General features: G+C 41.2%; 1 protein-coding gene across 6 annotated transcripts in view; it reads left to right on the top strand.

Annotated features, from left to right (window-relative positions):
• The window catches only part of GAD1 (glutamate decarboxylase 1), a 35,906-nt gene extending 13,699 nt beyond the window's left edge, over nucleotides 1–22,207 (top strand). For 2 of the 6 annotated variants that reach the window (XM_087819418.1, XM_087819416.1), the window contains 12 exons: nucleotides 3,301–3,391; nucleotides 10,190–10,302; nucleotides 11,458–11,573; nucleotides 11,658–11,737; nucleotides 11,958–12,012; nucleotides 13,279–13,395; nucleotides 14,542–14,606; nucleotides 16,287–16,365; nucleotides 17,437–17,586; nucleotides 19,528–19,635; nucleotides 20,918–21,007; nucleotides 21,789–22,207. In XM_087819418.1, coding sequence (XP_087675544.1) covers nucleotides 3,301–3,391; nucleotides 10,190–10,302; nucleotides 11,458–11,573; nucleotides 11,658–11,737; nucleotides 11,958–12,012; nucleotides 13,279–13,395; nucleotides 14,542–14,606; nucleotides 16,287–16,365; nucleotides 17,437–17,586; nucleotides 19,528–19,635; nucleotides 20,918–21,007; nucleotides 21,789–21,962 — 1,238 coding nt within the window. In that variant the 3' untranslated portion in view covers nucleotides 21,963–22,207. Of the gene's footprint in view, nucleotides 1–3,300; nucleotides 3,392–8,761; nucleotides 9,126–10,189; nucleotides 10,303–11,457; nucleotides 11,574–11,657; nucleotides 11,738–11,957; nucleotides 12,013–13,278; nucleotides 13,396–14,541; nucleotides 14,607–16,286; nucleotides 16,366–17,436; nucleotides 17,587–19,527; nucleotides 19,636–20,917; nucleotides 21,008–21,788 lie in introns of those variants that run through there. The other 4 variants (XM_087819419.1, XM_016203023.2, XM_087819415.1 and 1 more) reach the window with 3 other exon arrangements.
• Nucleotides 22,208–24,437: the final 2,230 nt, after the last annotated feature.

Below are 24,437 nucleotides of genomic sequence, written 5' to 3'. Positions count from 1 at the left end.
TTTCCCTTGCCCAAGGAGATACGTCAGAAAAAACATTGCTAAGAAAAATGTCAGAAATTTTTCTGTTTATGTTTTCTTCTAGGAGATTTAGTGTTTTGAGTCTTATATTTAAGTCTTTAATCCATTTGGAGTTTATCCTCGTGTGTGATATAAGAAGGTGGGCTAGTTTCGTTTTTTTGCATGTATCTGTCCAATATTTCCAACACCACATATTGAATAGACTGTCTTTACCCCATTGTATGTTCTTACCCCCTCCGTCAGATATTAGTTGATCATATATATGTGGGTTTATTTCTGGCCTCTGAAGCATGGGCTCCTATTAGTCCAGCGTATGAATTCACTTAGATATTCACCCTGCAGCCATCCATCCCTGTTCTTCAGAGCAGCTTCTGGGAGCAGATATTTGCATCTATAGAGTTTACTGTCTTCCAGACGGTGTGAAACCTTCTGCTGCGTCTCAGGGTGTTGATCTTGGCAAAGTGTACTGTGGCTGCCATGTGAAAACAGCTCCTGGATGCTGGTCTCTAACTCAGATGTAGATCCCAAAGCAGTAGGATAAGCCCCACAGATAACTACGCACAGTGGAAGAATTTTTTAAAAAGGATATTAATGCTCAGCCATAATAATAAATTAAGTTTTAATAATGAAAACATGCTGATCTGGGTACACTGTGTGAAGGGATGATGATGGCATTTGGAGATTTCTCTACAAATTAACTAAACACTTATATAGATTGTCCATGAACCAACACAGATGCTAATCAGCCCTCAGTCAGAGTAAATATGTTGACTGCCTTAATTTTTCTTTCTAACATTTTATTATGGAAAATTTTAAATTTATACAAAAGTAGAATAGTATAATGAGCTCTGTATATCCAATACCCAGCTTCAACTATCATCAACTCCTGCCAATTTTGTTTTACCTTTCCTCCCACTCACTCCCCTCTTCTGTATTATATGGAAGCACATCCCTGGCATAATATTATTTCATCCATAAGTACTTTTTATCACCAAGGGCTCTTTAAACAAAAATAATCACAATATCATTATTACATCCAAAACCCCACAGAATTTGCCGTTCCTTAATGTCAAATATTCAGTCAGTGTTCAAATTTTCAATATCTCATGAGTGTCAGAAATGTTTTGGTTTTGTTTTTATTTTTTATTTATTTAATTTTTAAATTCTCACCCGAAGACATTTTTTCCATTGCTTTTCAGAGAGAGTGGAAGGGAGAGACAGAGAGAGAGAAACATCGATGTGAGAGAGAGACATCGATTGGTTGCCTCCTGCACGGGCCCCAACTGGGGATGGAGCCGGCAACCTAAGTACGTGCCCTTGGCCAGAATCAAACCAAGGACCCTGCGGTCTGCAGGCCGACGCTTTAACCACTGAGCCAAACCGGCCAGGGCAGAAATGTTTTGTTTTGTTATCATTCATTTGAGTCAGGACCCAAATAAGTGCCTCACATTGCAGTTCCTTGTTATGTCTCATAATCAAAGTAGATTCTCCCTTCCAACTTTCTTTTTCTTTCTTGAAGTTTATTTGTTCAAAAACTTTACTTTAAAAAATTACTCTTTCTTTCTCTCCCTCCCTGACTCTAGGCCATGTGCTGCTCAGCACGTCTGTCATCTGTTATTTTCATGGACTATAGAGAGTTGAAATTGAAAGTTAAACTAGGTCATTTTGTTACTTGATATAAATTCCGGTATAAGATGTTGGGGGCATAAGGCTGTAGCCATAGAAGAAAAGTAAAGGGGATTCCTGTCGTTCATATTTTAATGGAGAATGAGATTCTGTTTCACTTTTACTTGAGGAAATGTCTGTCAGTCTGTCTGTCTATCTTTGACCATCTTTTGTCTCTGCCAGGCCATGTGGTTTGATACATTGTCAAATAGTGTGATTGAATTTATTTATTATTCAGGCCTGTATTAAAATGAAAAGTTTGTGTTAAAAGTTTTCAAATGGATATCACGTGTATTTTTAAATGAATTTCAACGAAATTATGTTGCAGGAGCTCTGATAGATTCTGTTGACACAGAGCAAAGTAGAGTGAAATAGGCTGGTTTAAGCTGTGTAGAGTAGTCTACATGAATGTCTGGAATCTGACTCCATACTTACACTAAGCTTAATGTTTATGCTGTTTTTATTTTTTCTAAAGATCGGTATTATTTTTTGAGGACTGTTGAGATGTAGGGCTTGGACTGTTCTGATATAAGAAGCAATAGTCCAGATGTTCCGAATGAGTCCCCATCACATGTGGGAAAGAACAGACATTCTCAGAGAGGGGACTTAGAAGAGGAACATCCAAACGCTAGCTTTCTGACAGTTATTTCAAAGGCAAAAGCAATTTCCACTGGAAATACAGCAGTCAGCATATCTTTCTAAGACCAGTTCTCTGTCACATACCTCTAGATAATCTATCACGTTGGCTCCTTTGGGACAGCCAAGCCTAGCCGGCTGATGTGGGCTTGAGTTTTCCCATGAATGCCAAGTTGGCCAAAACTTGGCAACAATCCTGAATTTGCTGAGAAAAAGCCTGTGAAAGCATACTCTGGGTTGCAGAGGGCTTTAAAGTTACATAATAATAACAATTATTTTACCAACAACTCAGTGAGTGAATGAGGCTATGTCTGCCCCTGTTTCACATAGGAGATACCAGGTCATCTCAGCAATAAATTTAGTGTAATGGTCACTCGACTCTATATAGGCAAACACACCAATGCTTGATGTCGCATTTGACTAACACAGAGACCCAGAGAGTGATGGGATGCCCTCAGCATCAGCATCGTAGCTGGCACATTCCCTGGACTTGGTTTGGTCCACAGAGCCACGAACTCTCTCTGAGGCCTGCAGCCTCTCCTCCATTAGTAAACCTTGATTTGGGGATTAAATCCTTGAGATGTTAAATTGAAGGTTGAAACATTTATGAGGAAAATCAGGACCACTACATCCTGATTTGTAAGTAAAAATAAAAATACAACAAGAATTTCACCTGGAAATTAAGATATTGGAAAGATTATTAGTTTCATGACATTGGGGTTTGGTTTTTTTTGTTTTTTTTTTAATGTAAAAGCATGATCTTTAGAAACATAAAAATTTGGGGGACATCATTCATGTTAAAAGTTGGTATGGGGTGAGTGAGCCCCATCTTCCTTCTCCATATCCTTGGGCAGCCCATTAGATTATTGGGATGGAGTCCCGGCCCCATCAGTGTGGCCCTAGTGGAGCAGGCTTTTGCTTGGAAGGTAGCTGGGAAAATCTGGGTTTGCCTTGAAGCTTGCCTGTTACTTACCTCTCTAGGTCATCCTCGATTTTTCAACCAGCTCTCCACTGGACTGGATATCATTGGACTAGCCGGTGAATGGCTGACATCAACTGCCAATACCAACATGTAAGTCCCTCATGTTATTTTCATATAAACAATCATGATGTGTGATTATGGTTTGTTACTTTAAAATTTCAATTCCAATGGCTCTATAATAATTTTATTATAGTTACCCTAATCATCTTTTCTCTTTAAATCTTTTAGGTTAATCACCTTATAAATCTAGTAGGTTTATAAGTGGATAATTTAGTAGTGGATAATTGATTAACTACTTTTTAATTGAATGATGCAATTTAATAAAATCATAGTTATAAAAAATAACTAATAACTAATAAGGAATAATCAAGCTTTCAAAATTTAGTGTGAATTTCATGTTTAAAAGACTCCATATATCTTAATGCTGTATCTAAAAAGGTCATGTTTTAGAGTACCATCTTGGTCCATTTTCCCATCCAAGCACATTGGTCCTTACATTTCATTTGTATTTCCTTTATAGTTAAAGCTGCCATAAATCCACAGACTAATTTGATCAACCTATTATTGCTTCACTAAAAATTCCAAAACAGCCCAAACGGCATGGCTCAGTGGTTGAGCATCAACCTAGGATCCAGGAGATCACGGTTCAATTCCCAGTCAGGGCACATACCGGGGTTTCAGGCTCGATCCCAGTTGGGGGCGCGCAGGAGGCAGCCGATCAATGACTCTCTCATCATTGATGTTTCTCTCTCTCTCTCCCTCCCCCTTTCCTCTCCCTGAAATCAATAAAGATATATGTATTTTAAAAATTCCAAAACAAAATTCAGCCGCTAGTGATATATTCCTTTCAAAATCATTGTTTGTTTTTCTGAATTTCACTTTTTTCATACTTGTTTGAGTAGGCAAAACCTTTGTTTGTTTCTAAGTTCTTGTAAATCTATATGAAATTTACTCTCAGGTGCTGGGTGGAGGGTGGGGTGGCACATGTACTACCTACGTAGACTTCCGGCAATCATCTCACAGTTTCCTCTACATACACATTACCTTTTTGGAGACAAGGACAGGTGATAAGTTGGTGTAGTGTCATCATGGCCTACTGAGTACTCTTTGATCTCAACACTATAATTATGTTTTACCACTATTTATACAACCAGACAATGGCACCACATTTTGTTAAAGTATCCAGGAGAAATAATGAAACAAGTTTCTTACAATAATTTTAAAATGACTACATAAGAATTATATGAGTTTTAGTAAATAATCATTTACTTTTTAAGTTCATGGTAAAGCAGATTTAAAAAATAAATTTAAGTGAAAGGGTGGTATTGTTTAAAATGAGAAATTCTGATTGACGTAAAGATAGAATGTAAGTTGTTAAAGTTCAAGGTACTCTGTTTTTCTCCCAACCACGAAACCTGAGAGAGCGCTTTAAAATTACTTATTGAATCATGTCTGTTCCAAAGCTGTTTAATGCTGTGACACAAAATACTTAACTACATTCAGAAAAGTTTCTATTGATTTAGTTTCTTGCTTTGTTTGCTAATTTAAAGCAACAATGACAAATTTTTAAAAGCAAAAGTGACAAGTGAAGCCTTTCCTGCTAAAAGGCATAAAAAATTAAATTGATTGAAATTGAAAATGGTTTTCATGCTCCCTGCTCGCAAGTCATGGTTAACTTCACAGAGTGTCCATGTCAGATCGCTGAGGCTGCAAAGGGCAGAGAGGAATTCAGGTCAAAGATACAATTGCTGGTATGGTCTCTTCAAACAAAACACTTGTCTTTGCAATTATTACTGTAATATGATTTATGAGATAAAAATATATCAGCAAGCACAGACATCGTGATGTACTAATTATAACTTGAAAAGACACTAATGCTTAATTGGAGCATTTCACACTACGGAATAATTTTCATTAGAAAGTACAGCTTTTAAAAATACTTAACTATTTGGAAAATAAGTGAGAATAAATAGTGTAAAAGAAGCATATCTATTAAGCCCCAAATTCCCATATTAATATAGGCCCTGCATTTACCCAGAGCCTTAAGTGTGTATTGTGTAGGCCTCTCAGCTGCAATTTCCTAATATATATAGCCCAATCTCAAGGTTGAACCATTTATAACCAGATATTCTCCTGAAAGGCTTTTCTTCAACTAGAGAGTTTGCACAAACTCTCCTTGTTTGTATGGGTTCATAAAAATCAAAGTCCCATATTCTTCCCTCACCCCAGCTCAGCCATGAAACACTAAAATATGTCCCAGCCATCTGAGGTCAAGGCCAGACCAACTACATGGCACATAGTAATTGCAGCTGTACTGAACAATGGATGTGTATAAAATATGATCCGATTCCAACAGATCAATAGAGAAGGTTATTTAAAATAGTGAAATAGCTTCTGTCAGTTGGAGACAAGGCATTGTCTGAAGAAGGCATAACTATTATCTAGAAATTATTCTAAGCCAGTTCCCCTGGAAGATCATGAAACGTGGCAGCACTCTCAGGAGCTTATGCAGAAATGTGCTCCCCTGTGACAGTTTCTCCTCCAACTGGGAACAGTGTTCAAATCAGTCTGAGAAGGGATGGCAAAGGGCTCTTGCTTTCGCAGAGTTGGAATTAGCAATACACTCATTTGTTTGACCCGGACTATCATTAAGTTTGGGTGGCACCGGTAATATAAAATAATAACTATTCCTCAGCATAGTCTTTTAAAAAGAAATGTCCACTATCCTAATGCAAGTGGCAATGTGTTAGGTATCTGACTTTTGGAATAAAAAGAACATTTATGTTCATGCATTTATACCTGCCTGTGCGCATATCTTTGAAATATATTCTTCCAAGCAAGGACCCAGTGAAGATCCAAAGAAAGCTTCATAAATATGTAGTTGTCCATGACATGTACAACTCTTTTCTTCCAAAACAGGGCCACAGAGCACAACTGTGCAGGTTGAGCCGTGCACAAGTGTAAACAGTAGCCTGCCCACAAGTAACCAAGCACAATACATAACCTTTACGGTGAGACCCATCCTAGCCCTTGTGTTATGAGGTTATAATTTCAACACTCTAGTGCTTTATTTTCATAGAAGTTACGCAGGAGAAATTTCCTATGGGAGTTATCAGTCATTTTATACTACTGGGCAGGCTGTTAGGAGCCTGCAGCAAGCAGCTCTCGTTTGTCATAGGAAAGCAGCTGTGATGTAAAGGACTTGGAATTCTGACTCCGAAACATACTGTGAGATCTTAAAACAAATCACTGAATTTTTCTGAACCTTGGTTTCTCCTTCAGGAAAATGGGGGATAATTATATCCATTTTGCAGAGTAGTTCTGAAGACTGAAAAAGGCACCGGTCTTAAGTGCCTAGTGTATGCAGGGTGCAGGGCTCGAGGAAAGGCAGCCACCCTGCAGGTCACCATTGTCATTCGAGACCCCTCCCTTCAGCCTCCAGGCTCTTTTTGTTTCTGTTTCTCTTCTCTCTGGACACCAGAGGGGCTCACTAAGCTCCCCTCAGGTGTGTTAGCTTCTAAGGTGAAGAAAGGCCACCTGCCACATCTGTAAGGAGAAATCTAAGAGGAGTGTCAAGATGGTCAACATAGAAAACTTCTTCATTAAAGAAGTTTCCAGTTTGGCAGTCACCAGGGACCCAGATTCCTTGTGCCTTTTTCACCCCTATGGTAGCAGGTGGCTTTTGTCCTCAGAGTCAGTCACCTGATGGCGCAGGCCGGCTGCTGGATCTCTAGCATCACATCCCTGTTTCAGACCTCAGGAAAGAGGGAGGGGACTGCGGGAGGGAGGGAGGAAGGGCAAAAGGGGAACACATTCTTTCCTTCCAAGAAACTTCAGAAGTTCCACACCTTTCCCACGGCAGCTGTTTAGCCAGAACTTAGTCCCATCTAGGGAGGCTAGAAAATGTAGTCTGATCTGGGTGAATTTCCACCCCAAATAAAACTGAATGAAGCAAGAGAAGATTGATACTGGTTAGCAACCAGCAGACTCTGCCACAGAGAAATACAGTTTTTAATCAGTTTGCTTGGGTTCTGAGTGAATCCCTCTGGAAAGGTGAGTTGAGCCACAAAAAAAGGGCTGACTTACTACCCTACTCAGAATATAGAAAGAGGCCCAGTGGTCTCCTTCAGTGTCACTCATGACTGTTCTACATCCTTACTTCCAACCCCATGTTCTTATGCTTCAACTCAGAGCTTTTTTGCAGGTTTAGTTTCTTGTTCTCTGATTCTGAAATACAGTCTTGTACTCTAACTCTAGCATCTAACCAGCTTCTTCTGAATCCATATTTGACTTCTGATCTCTTGACTTTATCTGCTTTTGTCTGTCGTTTAGGGAAAGGGTACCTGACTGGAATCCAGTTTGCAAAAGGGGTGTTTCCTACAATTGTATACCAAATGATGTGCATGTCCTCATTTTCTTCCTGGGAAGGGGGGCCATAGTAGGAGTCCTAAAGGGGTCTGTGATCCCAATTAAGTTAGGAATCACTGCTGTAGAGTGAGCTTCAAGGCCTTCTATAAGGTTTTGGGTGCAGGCAGACTACCAGTTGTAAGCACGGCCCAGGATGGGAAGGCAGGGCCATAGAAATGTCAGAAACAGGCACCATGTCAGCCCATTTGTCAGGCCTCGCTGAGGATCAACAGCCATGGGCCAACCTATCTTCTTCCAAGAGAAGATGTCAGGACTAAAGTCATGAATCAATATAAGCTTGCTCATAGCTATGAAATAACTGGTCCTTCAGACCAAAGCAGAAATGTCAAACAGGATGTAGCTAAGGCCAAGAACCAGATGCTGGATTCATCCTCATAAGCTTCTTCCTCAGGGTTGGGAATGATGTCTTATAACATCCATCTTTGTCTTCTCAGGACGTAAGATGCCACCTGACAGAATAGAATAGTCATTCAGTAAGCATTTGTTGAACAGAACTGAAAGAGGGGTTTATGAATTAGGTACCTGGCACAAATAAGGAATCTGAAAAAGATCAGATCAGATAGTCTCATGATCAGACTCTCTAGACTCTTTCTCCCAGTCCTGAGAGCAATCCTGGTCCTTAAATAGGAAGACTAATTCCAAGGCTAAACCTGGGGCCTAAATTGATTCAGATCATGAATTAGACCAACCCCTGGCCTTCAGTCCCATCCCTTCTCCCTTCCCCATGTGGTTCCTTCCTGGCCATCTAACACTGTTTTGACTCCAACTCAGCTTCCATCCAACCCTTGGTAAAGTTCTGATACTATTGTGTACAATTCCGTGTTCCTTGCCTACATGAGATTGCAGCACACGGACTGCCTCCAGTACCTTTCACCATGCAAACATGTTTGCTATTCCAACCTTTCCAAAAGTCAATGGCACTATTAACACATTTGTTCAAGAATGGTTAGATGCACATCATGAGTTTGACTCTTGGTACACTCAGCAGCACAGGCTAAACCAGGAATCCTTCTCTTCTTCTTCCTTTATCAGGCCATCAGACATGAGGGAGTGTTGGTTGCTACGGTGATGGGGCTCAGAGCAGAACCAAAGCATGATTGTGACCTCCAGAGGTGATGGTAACTGAACACATGATTTCCAAGGGTCTTCCTCCTAAATTTCAAGGGTCCTCCTAAGGAAAATGGACATACTCTTTTTGGAAACAAAATTCTTCTACCAACAGAAGTATCCTGAGGACCCTCCAGGATCTTTTTGCCCTCTTTTGCAGCCATGTGATTAATTTGATTGCTTTTTTCTTCATGATTAAAACTTAGTAGCTTCACATGTGTCTTATATACGATTGTTATCTCATCCTTGCAAATAGCTTTTCTAAATCATTAAGCCAGCAAGAATTCCCATTAGTCCTCAGCATTGGCATTCAGCTCAATCTCCCTATCCAATGGTAAAGTCTCCCCACATCACTCGGCTGAGTCAATCTAGGCATCTCTCTTCAGTGAGCATGATCTGAGCCAAGCCCACAGACTCCAACAAAAAGAAGAAAGACAAAGAGCCTCAGAGTCAGTAAATGTCTTTGTTTTCTGGCTCAATTTTCTGTGGATGCACCTTCTTTGATTTCTCTTAAGCCCTATGCTTGGCACCACGATCTTGTTTCAATGACTGGTCTATCAGACTGTGCCTTGTTTTGAGAAGAGCATGGCTTGCTGCTTTTAAATCAGTTTGTTAGAAGACAAAGCTAACCTACCAGGATATCTAATGCCCACAATTAGCTGTTTATGCCAATTGACCATCTTCTTGTTATTTATAATTGGTAATTAGAAAATCATCACTTATAATTATTCTTGACAGATATTGACTAAAGAGAACTATAGAAACATAGCTGTCCTTGGGGATTCTTAGTAGGAAAACCATGTAGATAATTATATTGAGATCTTTAAGACCTGGGTCAATATTTCCAATTATCTTCACAGTTAGCTTCCAGATGTTTACATTGTTTTTCAAAGACAGAGTTTGGCTCTCGTTTTTATAAATTCTACAAGTGTGAAATTGGCAGTCAGGTGTGTTTTTTTCATGTTGCAAACCAATTTTATATAGAACTGAGAATACATTTTTCTCAATTAACATTTGCATCATCCTACAATCTTAGAGGTGAAAGGGACCCAGAAAAGTCAGTTTCTTTCATTCTGTTTCTCTGAGTGGACCACACCTAAGACATTCCACTTAGATGAGAATCTATTTTGTTGATGAAGAATCACAGAGCACAAACTTCAGCCCCCTCTTTTGGTAACCCAGGCTGGTGTCTGACATTTTGATTGGTGACTTAACGCATATCCAGGAAATGAATTTTTAGTGGCTTTGAACCTCTTTTTTTAGATCCCAAGTACAAATACTAAACCAATCATCTGTGTTCCTCAAATAAGTAGTTGATTTCTTTATTTTCATTCATTTTTACCACCTTTCCAGGTTTACTTATGAAATTGCTCCAGTATTTGTCCTTATGGAGCAAATAACTCTTAAGAAGATGAGAGAGATAGTTGGATGGTCAAATAAAGATGGTGATGGGATATTTTCTCCTGGTAAGTTTCTGTTCTCCTTCCCTGACTCTCCTCCAGGTTTGTAGTATGAATCCTTAGAACCCTTTTGAGAACACTAACCACAGAGTGAGTTTGTAGAAGAATAATGGCCTTTAAATATATATATACACACACATATGTATATTTTTTCATATATACACACACATATACATATATATATTTATATTCTGCCTTCCTATCTTTGTCAGGGTGAAGTCTAGCAAGAACACTACATTCTATATGTTCTAGCCAACAAAGGCTGTGCCTAACTAACCCTGTCCAAACTGACAAAGGCTGTGTCTAAATTATGCTAAATAACTCCGGCATGTCAGCATCAGTTAGATTAAGCTAAGGATCAGTGAATCAAGATTATCAATTAACTAATCGATTTCTGCCAAAATAGTTTGTCTGCTTTGAATCCCTAGTTCAATATAGATATAAGAATTTTACAAACAAGGACAGATGCTCTTGGAGGTAGGAAGGAGTTTTGGATGGTGTCAAAGGTGATTGTGTACAAGGGGAGGAAAAGACATAAGAATTGCAATTGTCAAGGCAATTCAAGCCGACCGCCAATTTGCCTTTTCATTGTCAGGTAATTGATGCAAAAGTGATTAGTTTGTGTTGGCCAGGTACACCTAGTTACCTCAGTTCTCCTTGTGTCTTTGTCTCAGTGAACACAAATTTGGTTTTACTTTAATCAGCTCAGCGCTGTCCTAAGCGACTCAGTTGGGCTGTCCTTCGAGGAGCCTCCAGGCAACGTCGCCGTTGCCCTCGGTAGGCTCCATCGCTCCCTCTCTCTCTGTCTCCCTGACTCGGGGACCGCATTCATCTCTGCTCAGTGAGTAGACTGAGCTGAGAGCGGAAGCAGGGAAGTTGGAACTCACCTCTCTTTACAGCCACCGCCACCTCTTGTATTTCTGTGGAGGCTTCAGGTGGGGTGGGCCCTGGAGGATGCGACTCACCTCCAGCCAAATGGCCTGATGGCTTTGGTAAGGAACGTGGCCACCGGACTCCCCGGGCAAGGGCCGCAGGAAGCCCTGGCCATAGGGAGGCCATCAGAGCCCATCAGGATGCTGCCCTCGCCCCTCCCTGAGCTCCCTCGCCTCGCGGGTAGGAGGGTCCCCAGCGCTGCGGCGCCCTGCGTGTGCTTGCCCACAGGGGGAGCCATCTCCAACATGTACAGCATCATGGCCGCGCGCTACAAGTTCTTCCCCGAGGTCAAGACCCAGGGCATGGCGGCCGTGCCCAAGCTGGTCCTCTTCACCTCCGAACATGTGAGTGGGGTGCTCTTGCTCGCGGACTGTGGTGTCCCCCGAGGGACTTCCGAGCGTCTAACCCCGAGCCTCTGTTTGTTGCAGAGCCACTACTCCATCAAAAAGGCCGGGGCTGCGCTTGGCTTTGGAACCGACAATGTGATTTTGATAAAGTGCAATGAAAGGTAGGCAGGGGAGAGTGACTATTAGGTTCTTGATGTATTAAATGTGTTCATCTGTTAAATTTGTTTTATTGTGCTTAAGGACTGACTCAGTACAGTGTGCCAAGCTGCTAATGGTCTGTTGAAAATATCCGATTAAATTACTTTTTGCTGCAGCTGAAGTTTTTTTCATGTGCAGTCTCATTGATTCCTCATTTTCATTTCTCTCCTTTTATAATTACAGGGGGAAAATAATTCCTGCTGATTTAGAGGCAAAAATTCTTGAAGCCAAGCAAAAGGTATATATTCTATGGTGCCTCTAAATTGTCTGATGAATACAGATTTTTGAAAATATTGTCTGTCTGTTGTAGACAGCAAAATCTTTGCTAATACAAGAAATTATTTTATTGTGTATTTAAAATTCTATTCTCAGGTATTTATTTCTGACTTCTGAGATGATTTGTCTTTAAAGCTGTGTCTGTACCATATCAGTTTTTTTGAAAAATGAAAAATTCAGTCCTTAAACCTTTTGTCCTATCTTAATTGTGCCAAATGATTAGTTTGATGTACTTCCATAAATCCACTACCCAAACACCATGAAGATACAGCTATGGAGGTTTTCACTTAGTACTTGTTAGGTATAATCTCATTTTAACAAGTATCATTTTAGTTTAGGATTCTGTTTAACAAGGTACTTCCATGCCCTGGCAGATGGCGCATGAGACTTGGTGAATCAGCCTCAGTAAAGTCTATTAAACAAAAAAATTTCATAGAACACATGTATCCACAAGGCACGTTAGGTTGCTGTCAGGCACTTACCAACTTGTTGTTTTGGTTACAGTCTTGTACCCCCTTTTCTAACTGTGGTTGTTTGCTGGGGTCTCAGTAGGGGAGATGGATGAAAATGTCGTTAGGACTGAGCAAGGAGCAGAGGTGCAGCTGAGTTTCAATAAAATCCAGGACTCACAGATTTCCCCAAGTCTGTCTGACTCTACTTCCTCGTTTACTTTTTGTTCACATCAAAATTTTACTGAGTCCACTATTACTGAAACAATGTATAGGCTGGTTTTAAATAGCCAAACAATGCTTCGGTTTATTATCACATCAGTACACTTAAAATAACACAGCTTCTAAAAACAGCAATGTCCAGATGATATTCAGAGCTACTTGCCTAGCACTTTAAGCTTACTATTACTCTTCCCTGCTTTGTTGTTCACCATAGACCTTGTCAATATTAAACATGCTGTGTATTTTGCTTATCGGATTTTGTTTGCTGTCTATCACTGCCCACTAGAATGTCAACTGCACAAGGACAGAAGTCTTCATCTGTTTTACTCACTGCTGTATTTCCCGCATCTACAACAGGGCTTGGCACATAAATGTCACTCAAAAATTATTTGTTGAATAAATGAACGAATGAGCAAATGTATCAACAAAGAATACTGCCAGATACAGTGTCCGATACCACAGCTGATATGTGAATAAATGCTACTGCAATTCATCTACTTCTTGTGGAAAGGAGAAAGGTTAAAAAGACTAATCAGCCTGTCTCTCTTGCCTCATAGGGATATGTTCCTCTTTATGTCAATGCAACTGCTGGCACGACTGTTTATGGAGCCTTTGATCCGATACAGGAGATTGCAGATATATGCGAGAAATACAACCTTTGGCTACATGTCGATGTAAGTGCTATAACTCAGGGTGGGGGTGAAGCAGCTCTGCTTTGTGATTTGCCTCAAGCCTCTCCCACAGCCCCAGCTGGCTCTCTCCACACCACATTAGTTCCACTTCTCCCTGGCTCTAGCCGGCCATTCACAACTGGACATACCACAGGCCTATACATCCCCTGGGACTCATCCATTCCCTGATGGCCAGTTGCTGTCTTCTGTGATTCATTTTAGAATATGGTCTCTATCACCTTCCCAGGTAGCTTTTGTCTGGGTAAATAGCTACAGAGAGAAATATAACTGATTTCAGAGGCAAAAAACATAAGACATAGTGTATAGAAAGTGGCCCTGAATCTGGATGCTCAGTTAGCTGCCTTCAGTCAGCCACCTATGACACTTTTCTAAAAAAATGCATATCTGGTGCTTGTAGGAGAAATCAGACTATATATGGAAGGTGTTATCAGCTAAGAGATTTAGTCCCAAATTTTTCCTGGAACACAAAAAATACATCTTCACATGTGTAACTGTGTTTTTTTCCTTTTTTCTCACTTCTTTCTCTTATGGATATAACTTCTCACAACTGGACAGTTGGGTAACCTGCGGTACTATTGAATAAATGATTGACAAAGACTGTTCTTGTGTCATGTGGAGTCCCAAGCTATTCTGTAAACCTAGGCACCAGGGTGCCCACAAAAATGTCTTGATGTTGCAGGAGCTGGTGGTAGGATGTCCAAGCCTGGCAGGGCTGCTGCTTTCTGAGCTTGCAGAAGCCCTTAGAATCCTACCCTCTGGAGAATCAGATGGCAGGCTCCAGTCTTTTGTGTCACTTCCAGAGCCGCCCTGGGGGCTCACTCAGTGTCTGTCTCTGCCTTTCAGAGAACTTTAGGCCTTTGGGTCTCCGCACCACAGGCTCAGACCAGACTTACCTGTATCACTCATAGCTACTCTGACTTAACATGGAGGAACTTTTGAAGACGTGACAAATGAGTTAATTACAACAACCACTGGTTGCACAGTGTGGGTTCCTTTTGTCAGAAAACCTTACGTCTTTCACCATTTACTTTCTCTACTTTCTATGTTTTAGTAGAGGTGTGGAGTGACTGGTGTGAATTCTTAAATGTCATGGCTGGCCACCTCCCTCTCCTTTCTCTGTCCTCACAGGCTGCCTGGGGCGGTGGGCTGCTCATGTCCAGGAAGCACCGCCATAAACTCAGTGGCATAGAAAGGTAAGGGCCAGAGTCTGGGGCCTCCTTTCATCGGAGGATAATCTATTAAATAGAGATGAGCCAGGTCAACTGTACTTTAGATATCTCAGGCAATTTTCATTTTCCATCCTTGAGTGTAGGAAAACTTGAAACATTTTGCACTAGCCTTTTTCTCATCAGGCATTTTAAAGCATGTATGTCTTCTGGAGGAAATTGAATCCATATCATGTCTTAAATTACTTTCCATTTGTAGCAGCAAAGAATCATTTACTTCAGACCTTTAGGACATTCAAAAACCCCCACTTAATTTAAGGCGTTTTGTGAGATCTAAATATAATATTTAATGACTCAGGGGTGATAGCTTTTAAATATGTCTTGACTCACTGATGCATTTTAGTGAGATAAGCACTTAGTCAACTTTCCTTAGAACTTATTGTAGGTCTCTTCACAAAGGTTTTCTTTATTGTACACTTAGGGGGACAGGACTTCAGGCCTTTCTTTCTTATCTTTGGAACACAGTGTACACCCTGTTGTCATATATACACTGAATTATTTTCCCTCTAAAAGACATAGGCAAGATGGAGAGGTTAAAAATTCACAGCAAAGATTAGCTTTCGGGAGAGCAGGGTCAGTATGATTCGGAGTCAGTTGCCCTGACGGAGAGAAGATCCTCCACAGGATTACAGAGCAGAGCCCAGCTGGGGGCCAGGCCATGGGAAGGGTTCTGTAAACTGTCGAAGAAAGTTACCCAAGTTTTAATCGTCATACATTTTACTTAGTTTCCATAATGTCCTGGCTAGTGTGCTGCTTGGCCATTTAATTGTGTCCGAGTAATGCGGTTGCTAGGAGACCGTGCTTGTTAAGCTATCACTGCAGCCTAACCTGGCAGTGTCGTGTTCATTTAGCATTTAAAACAAAGCTGCAAGCCATCAAAGTCTAGAACTGTCTAATTGATCCTTGCTTTTAAGTGTCACTCTTCATACTACGTCATAAGTAGGCAGGTCAGCATTGCCTGCCCATTTTATAGATAAGAATTGAAAGGCAAGAGAAGCCAGAGTCTGTTGCCCAGGAGGCAGGCTGTGCAGTCCGACCCCCTGGACTTGGCTGCAACACTTCCTAGCTGTGTGACTTTGGGTAATGTATTTAATCCTTTTGTGCCTCAGTTTCTCCATCTAAAATAGGCAATAATTCCTACATCATAGTATTGTTGTGAAAATTAAGTATTCCAAGCACAGTTATTAGCAATATGTATTTATTAGCCTTTTCTCCTTTATTCAGTCCTGTGACAAATACTTCCCATTTTACAGATGGGAAAACTGAGGCACAGAGGAGTTGTGTAACTTGCCCAAACTAGCAAATGTCAGAGCCAGGATTCAGATTCGGACAATTTGGCTCCAGACTGGAGTTTTTAACCATGACGTCACACTGCCATAAGGCCTGGGAAGCTTCCACAATAGTAGGACACATAGTAAGTTCTTCACAAATGTTAGCTGTTACTAACAGCAGGTGTTTAGAAGAGGCAATCTGCAACTTAGTCCCCTGAAACTGCCTACAAAACAATTGTTTACCACTTGGTCAGTCAGTTTAGGGGGCTAGGCATAAAAAATGTGGACTGACTTGGTTTGCAGTGGGTGGTGTTTTCCTTAAGGGGACAGTCACCTCTTGCTGACTCCTGCACCTTCTGAGTATCCTGTGTTTCAGGGCGTGCTCAGTGACCTGGAACCCTCACAAGATGATGGGCGTGCTTCTGCAATGCTCTGCCATTCTCGTCAAGGAAAAGGTCTGTACTCCTCCCAGAGATGAGCTGGTGGCCTGAGCATCCAATTAGCAGGCACAAGAGGAAAACATGGGGTCTTTTGACAGTACTTGGTGACAAACTCACACGGTTGACTGCCCTGTTAGGACCACCATTGCTCTTCTTTCCTGCCCTTACCTGTTAGTCTTCAGCTAACCTCGTGCCTCCTCGAGGCTCTTGCTTTCTGCTGCCCTTCCTTGGTCAGTGCTCAGGGCCTTATCAGTGACAGAAACTATAAAGGTATTATTTGATTTCATTCCTTCATGTTTGTACAAGCAAAAGTGAGAGCAATTGGAGTACCAACTCTCACCTCAGTGAGGACAATCAAGTGGGTCACTGGAACATACTTTTAAGTTCTTGGCACGAATTTGTGGTCCCAAGAGCTGAGATAAAGTTGGCCTTTACATGTTACAAATGTCAACTCAGAGTAACAAGGACTGTTGACCAAAAGCCTCTGTAAATGAACTAGTAGTGTATTTCCTTCTAGAAGCATCTAATAATAGGACCTTGTCCTTGAAGGAAAACTTTTGCTTGCTGAGCCGTTCCAGAGTCTGTCACCAACCTATAGGAGCCAGAACCTGCACGAGCTCTTCACTCCACTCCTAAATTAGAGTGCCTGCTGACTTCATAGGAGATCCTGGAAAAGATGGAAAGACATTTTAGGGGATGCTTTGGGGGAGGAAAATTCTTCACACCATGACACTGTCCCACCCACCGCCGGAAGTTTTTATCCCCTGCCCACTGAATGCCATAGCACTTCTCAGACTTGAAACAGCCCAGAACACCCACACACATTTCCAAATGCCCCTCAGAGGGACGGTGAAGCCCTTGTTGTTGGCATCTGAGACAAAAGGTTATTTTCTAATCAGAGTGATGGAGGGAAAAGGGTAAAGGTTTTTCCAGGAGTGGCTTTAGGTAAGAACCTGAGAACAAGCGCAAGACCTCGTAAGACCTTAGAAAGGTTGCGTGTGAGCCCAGGCCCAGGCAGCCCTGCTCAAAGCCATCCACATGTCTGACCTGTGATTAGATGCACTCCTGTCCTGATTTCCACTGTAGGGGATACTCCAGGGATGCAACCAGATGTGTGCAGGCTACCTCTTCCAGCCGGACAAGCAATATGATGTCTCCTATGACACTGGGGACAAGGCAATTCAGTGCGGCCGTCACGTGGACATTTTCAAGTTCTGGCTGATGTGGAAAGCAAAGGTACGAAAAATGGGATTCTGGAAATAGAGCAGAAATGTAATTTGCACAGGCTGGCTGGCAAAAGAGAGGCAAAGATGTATCACAGTAACTCACTACTGTGTTCAATCAGTATCTGGATAATTGAGTTAACTGTATTTTCTTTATGAATGAAATCACTTTATTTCTCATGTAAAATTTTCCCTTCCTCCATTCAGTCTCTTCAGTTTGATTAGCATGAAGTTCTCTTATAACTTTGTCTTATAATAACTAAAAATAATTCCAAGATACAGACTTCCACATCAATCCTTAGGGATGCTGAAGTTATTTAATGCTGATGTAGAGAAAGAGATAAAGATAAAATTACTGCATTATTGTGTACAGAACCCTGAATTCCTTTATGAAGCCTCAAGTCATGGGATATATTTGACAGTTTTAAGTTCTATTTAAATAATGGCTCTCCCATTTTTTGTACTTGATAACCATTATGAAAAATACATGCTTTATTCTGAGAAATCCTACTGCTAGACTGAATGCTGGATCTGCATTCATCAACCTTTCAGGTTATACTTCTGTGTCTAGAAAAAAAGCAAACTGTTGGAATTTTCCCCAAAATATGGGTGAGGGGGAGGATTACCATTTGACTATTTGTTTCAAAAGTACTTCTATGCAATCAGGTAAAGGCAATTTTTATTTCACAGCTGTATACCACTTCTAGTATTTTTATTTACCTACTGTAAATTAACTTTAATAATTTCTGTGATTAAGATAGGGTCTGCCTAATAAAAAACAAGGCTTTCCAATGAAATATCTAGTCAAATATTTCCTCCGTAGGAAGAATTTGACAGATTATTAGTTTCCCCCCTCATTAAGCCATTTTGTCTTTATTTAGAAATAGTCTGAATTTGATGTCTACCATAAAGGACTTATAGGCATTTTAAGCATATAAATAGCCATAAGCAACGAGGGAAAGAGCCCTATCATTTAGAAATATAATAACCATACTGTGTCAGTAATGCCCATCTTTCTTTTGCCTAAAAATAACCCCTTGAACAATCTGCTGGCAGTTTGACTCCTAGTGAATTGGTTGCTGGAGTGGAACCGTGGTGCAGGCTTACTCCCCAAGTGGAAAGTGGCTTGGCCGGGGTGTATGCCTGGCAGTGACTGCTGCTTTGCCAGGGTTGGCCTTCACCCAGGCCCGTTAGCAATCCACGAGCCAGCCTTGTACATCTGCTCTTGTTAACACTGACCCACTCAACAACCTCCACACTGCTGTTATTAATCAGCCATGCTGGCTTTTGAAACTCGTGCTCAACCAGTTTGTCAATAGTTGGAGCTATTGCCGTCTCAGGGCATGCACTGAGACCAGTGGCTTTCCCATCCGCCTGCCTGCCTGCCACCGCGAAGGGATAAAGCTGTGCTGTGTAGAAGGCAGCCTGCCTGCGAGTGTGGCGGACTTGTTTGACCAGGACTTACTGCTGGGGAAGCTGGGTTCTAAAGGAGTGTTTCTCAAACTATCTGTGGTAAAGAGCCAGTTGGGTTTTTTAAATCTATAGACCAATACAATAAAGATGAATTGCTAGAAAAGTGAAATAAAAAACCATAGAAGGTATAAACACCAATTTTTAGAATTGGATTCAGTAGACATTAAAATTATTCTGTCGCAGTGCTATTACAGTTTCTTATTGTTTAACCTCAGCCTTTGTGCTCATTTTAATGGTGGCCCGATTACAGTTGTGAACTGAGTAAGACGAGAGTGCCTTCAGCAGAGAGCGGGCGTGTTTCCCTTTTTGCCCGCAGAGCTTTGAATAAGCTGTGCGCAGTCAGATGCTTCTTCCAAACCATCTCCAAGGATATTCTTAGTTGATTTCCAATAGACAAGGACAGCATAGCCTTTCCAAATGCCCATCACAGGGAAAGACAACCTCTCACCAACAAACTTTTTTTTTTTATTAAAAAAAAAAGGGAACAGTGGGATTTGAAAATCAGATCAACAGATGCTTGGAACTGGCTGAGTACCTCTATGCCAAGATTAAAAACAGAGAAGAATTTGAGATGGTCTTCAATGGTGAGGTAAGTTGTCATCGCGGACTATAGATGTTCAGCATTTCCAGAAAGTCTTTTGAGGGAAGCTCCTAAAGCCACATTTTCCCATGTTGCCAAAAGCTGTTTCAGAATTTTCATCCTTATGCACTATTCATTTAATTCTCTCTGTGTCCGTGAACTTTTCTCCCAGTAGCACTGGAATGAATTTTCCCCTCCACCTCTTTGCAGACAAGAGGTCTTTCCTTGGCAGGTCTGAATCCGTTATTATTTTGGGGTGGTCTTATCGTGTTGAACCCTCAGGATAAATTATTTCTCAGTTTCCAGAAGCTTACAGGGTAGGTGTACCCTTGTCTCCCAAGGCTAGTTCTGAAATGAGGTCCTGCTTTACATAGATTCATTATGAGGAGAGCGAGGTACCATCGTCCCTGCCCTGAGTTCATGCCCACATGGTGCACAGTGCAGCACTTGTCACACCAGTGTTGACCAAGTGCCTGCTGTGTGCCAGGCCCCATGCCAGGAGCTGTTACAGAGCAGTGACCAAAACCCTATAAAGTAGTGACCGTCTCTGCCCTGATGGAGCTCGCAGTAGGTAAAGGAAGCTTCTGCTGTTGAAGAAAAGAAGATCCCCTCATGACCCAGTATGACACCACCTGCTTAGTGCATTTGCTGGACAGTCACCAAACGCAGAAGAGCCCTGAGCAGCTCAGACCGGCGGCACAGTGCCCGTGCCTTTCGCTCAGGGACCTCACTCTGGTCATTTACACTGTTTTAAACTTTCCGTTAGCAGATTAAAGACAAATGTGATATCTCAAGCCAGTCAGAGGCAGGCACAATGGTGGCAAATGGCAACTAGGAAGGAAACTGCAAAACTGTAGCCAGAATACAGAGAAACTGAAAAGCATAGGAGCCTCCAGGGGAGGGACACTAGAGTCCTAGGCGTCAGTTGGCCCTGTTGTACAGGGCAGAACCCGTGTTAATGGTCCTTATGACGGCCCTGAGGCATCAAGGAAAGATTCAGTCTCAGTGTATAAGCTCAGCGAAATACTCGCTTAACAATAAAAGAATTGTTTCAGGCATCTTCTAGATATGAGGAACTACGAAATGGCAAGATGGATAATACCCTTTTTAAAAACTACCCAAATGTAATTATTTTTAACATTTCAATGTTTTGGTTTGGGTTTTGGTTCTTTGTGTTTGGAAAGGGAGAATCCCACCAAGGTCCATAGGGGTTTGGGAGAAGCCTTCTCGCCAGTTCTCACAATTTCCTGTTTTGTTTGGTGTGTTTGCTTGTTTGTGAAAATCTCTGCAGCCCGAGCACACGAACGTCTGTTTCTGGTACATTCCACAAAGCCTCCGGGGCATGCCGGATGGCCCCGAGCGGCGGGAAAGACTACACAGGGTATGGCATCTCTCCTTGGTCTCCTCTGACGCTTTGCATTTCTCTGGCCGGCCCAAACATCTAGCGTGTCTTTCTAATGGGGGAGAAATAAAAATGAAAGACTTGGGGTGGTGGGGAGCCATCTTGTTACGTTCTTCTTGGGTCTGGATTGTCCCCTTGCTGTGGTTCAGATACAACAGGGAGCTCTGTGTTCCTGTCTGAGGCTGGTTTCTTCATTGAAGAAGCAGCTGTGTGCAGGGCAGTTGAATCCTAACATATTCTTAGGAACTTCCATATTGAACTATGTCTATTAAAATATCTTCTACTAAGTTAAAGGCTACTCTGATTCATTCTGATTGTTGATTTCTATATCTAGTTGACATATGATTGATACATGTTGGTTTATTTCATTTATATAATGTTTCATTCATCCAACCATTCAACAGATATTCATTGAGCAGTCTCTGGGCCAGTTTGTGTGCCTGGCAGCCTTAATTTGTGTGGCTGCCCATAAGAGTTTTTGTTTTTTTATTTTGATTTTGTTATCATTGTTTTTTAACTGACTTTCAAAATTCAGTTGCACAGTATTTTCTGAGGGAATTTATGACTGGGAAGACTCAGTCATTAGGTCTTAGCCACTGAAGAAACCTAGATGTAAAATATTTCTTTGTCTTTACATCAGTGTAAACACAAAGAGTAAAAAGCAAACTGCCTTTTTTTCCCAACCAAGAAACAGGTTGCATTGTTAAAAGGAGTGGTGTTAATACCAGTCTTGAGTTTTGTTTTGTGTTTCCATCACAAGGTGGCTCCAAAAATCAAAGCTCTGATGATGGAGTCCGGCACGACCATGGTTGGCTACCAGCCTCAGGGGGACAAGGCCAACTTCTTCCGGATGGTCATCTCCAACCCAGCTGCTACCCAGTCTGACATCGACTTCCTCATCGAGGAGATAGAAAGACTGGGCCAGGATCTTTAATCGCCCATAGAACATGAATTTATGGGGATTCCTGTTCCCTCTGGCACTCTAGAACAACCTCTGTAAGTTGCTAAAACAATAGGCCATTTCACTGAGGGAAAATACAATATCTTGAAGAATACTGTTAAATCCTTACTTACGCTTGTGATAGTTAGCAGGAAATAATGTTCTTTTTAAAAAGTTGCACATTAGGAACACAATCTATATGTACAGTTATATATACCTCTCTCTACATATATATATATATATATATATATATATATATGTATAGTGAGCGGATGTTAGTAATAGATCACAGCATGTTCCCACTCCAAGACAATTAACTTTACCTGATGGGCCAAACATGCTGCAAACCAGCTCGCCCAACAACCCCAGGAAAGATGTTGCTCAAGATGTCATGTTGTAGGAACCAAGGGAAGTCCTGTTAGCAGGAGTTGACCTTGTTGTCATTGTTTTTCCCACCTAAAGTGATGACGGATGAGAAAGGCACCACCTGATGACAAGAGTCACACCCTCCCCATTAGTATCCTGTTAGGGAAAAATAGTAGCAAAGTCCTTGTTATAGGTGTATTGTTGCTGTATTTTTAGAGATTACTTTGTGTAGATTGTGCACATCTTTGTTGTCTGACCTTTGGGCGGGAGGGAAAAACACATGTACTGATTTAAATGACTGTTTAATTGTGGGTAAATGAAATATTTGCTTATTTATACTCAGAGATTTACCGTGTTAAAGAGGTGTCTTGTATTTTCTTCCCATTCGTAATGTATCTTATTTATATATTAATGCAGTAAGTTCTGAAAACTGTTTATGGTATTTTCGTGCATTTGTGAGCCAAAGAGAAAAGATTAAACTTAGTGAGACTTGTATTTATATTAGAGTGCCCTTAAAATGATCTAAGCATAAGTTTACTGTCTGTAAGAGAATTCTGATACTGTACATAGAGTCATATATATGGACATCCCATTACTTAAACAGCCTCTGCTCTTTAATTGCCCTCTCTGTCTGGCTGTATGTCAGTGTTTTCAATGCTTTTCTAGTAACTGTTGGGTAAGAACTAGATCTCCTGTACTTTTGTAGTAGTTCATGACCAATCCCTGTGACTCGCTTAGCTCAAACCTAAGGCAACGTTTCCGGAGACCTTCTGAAGATCTCAGATAAATTGACCAGGCTCACCACTGTTTCTGAAGAAAGGAAACTCACACTGTGCGTTTTAGAGTATGCAAGAAGAATATAAATAAATAAAAATACTCTCCATGGAGAATCGAAACAAAACTTTCTTCCAGTTTGTGTTTCATGCAGAAAGAGAGATTTCCAATCATAGTTACTTGGATCACCGCGGCCCGTTCACTTTCACCAGCTGACTTTAGGTGGTGTACTCAGTACCTTATTAAGCTGGACCTCGACCCACTGTCATAGGTTCCCAAGCCCTGTATCTGTAAAATCATTATAATTGTAATTTTTTTAAAAATTTATAGTTTAAGCCTGGAGAAAGAAAAGCCATCTTTTCTCATTTTTCTATTTGCACCTTGGAGTTCCATTCGTTCAGTCTCTCAACAACTGTTTCTTCCTCTGTACCAGGTACTGTTCTAGGACAAAATTTCCTTCGGGTGGGATCTTATATCATTTGGTGTCTGTGGTGTCTGAATACCTCTGCGATCGTAGAACCATGCCTCCCCGCTAACTATGCTTGTGCAGTGGTCCCAATCCACTTCCCTGGGAAATATGTTTTGGTGCTGGCTCATTAGGAAATAGGGCCCGTTTTCTGATATTCTATTAAGCTGTAATAAGACTGTCTCACTTGTTTGGAACACAAGGAGATCCCTACTTAGCATATGTAGGGATTGGATAAGTCATTAGTACTTAGTGTACTGATTGCGTATGTAACCACTGTATTAAACAAACAGGGCTCTATAGGGAGGTGATCATAAAAAGTCACTTTATTTTTTCTCTCACTGTTCCTTCAGATCCCCTCTGTGGGCTAATTCTTTCCATGCCCCTATTTGAATTCAGGCCCATCTCATAGCTTTTCTGGCCTCTCAGTCACAGACACAGTCTCATTTTAGCAACTAAATATCCAGCTCAGTGTAATAAGCAATTCTTCACATTCTTATACAATATAGAGTTTCTGCTCTTCCTTCCTCGGTTCTGTTTCCGACGGTAATCCCACATTGGCAGGGAGAGCAAGGCTGCTGGTGGGGCAGAGTCAGGTTCTTTTTTCACTTTTCATCTCATCTCTACTCCCTACCAACTGTATTCCCTTAACCAGGGTAGGGCCCAGGGGGGAAGGGGTTAAAGTAACAAAGGCACAATTTTAGATAGCTGTTAAATCGTCATCTGGCGTCTGGGCCCATGGTCCATGAAATTTTTTTTTATGGGAGAATTTTTTGGAGGGATTGGGGATGTTTTTAATTAAGATAACAGTAAAATTTACTCATTAGAGTGTCCCATGTATAGTGTTCTGAGTTTTGGCAAAC

Source organism: Miniopterus natalensis, chromosome 8 (genome assembly GCF_054644295.1).
Source record: "Miniopterus natalensis isolate mMinNat1 chromosome 8, mMinNat1.hap1, whole genome shotgun sequence".
Taxonomy (NCBI): domain Eukaryota; kingdom Metazoa; phylum Chordata; class Mammalia; order Chiroptera; family Miniopteridae; genus Miniopterus; species Miniopterus natalensis.
This window is presented reverse-complemented; position numbering and strand designations above follow the sequence as displayed.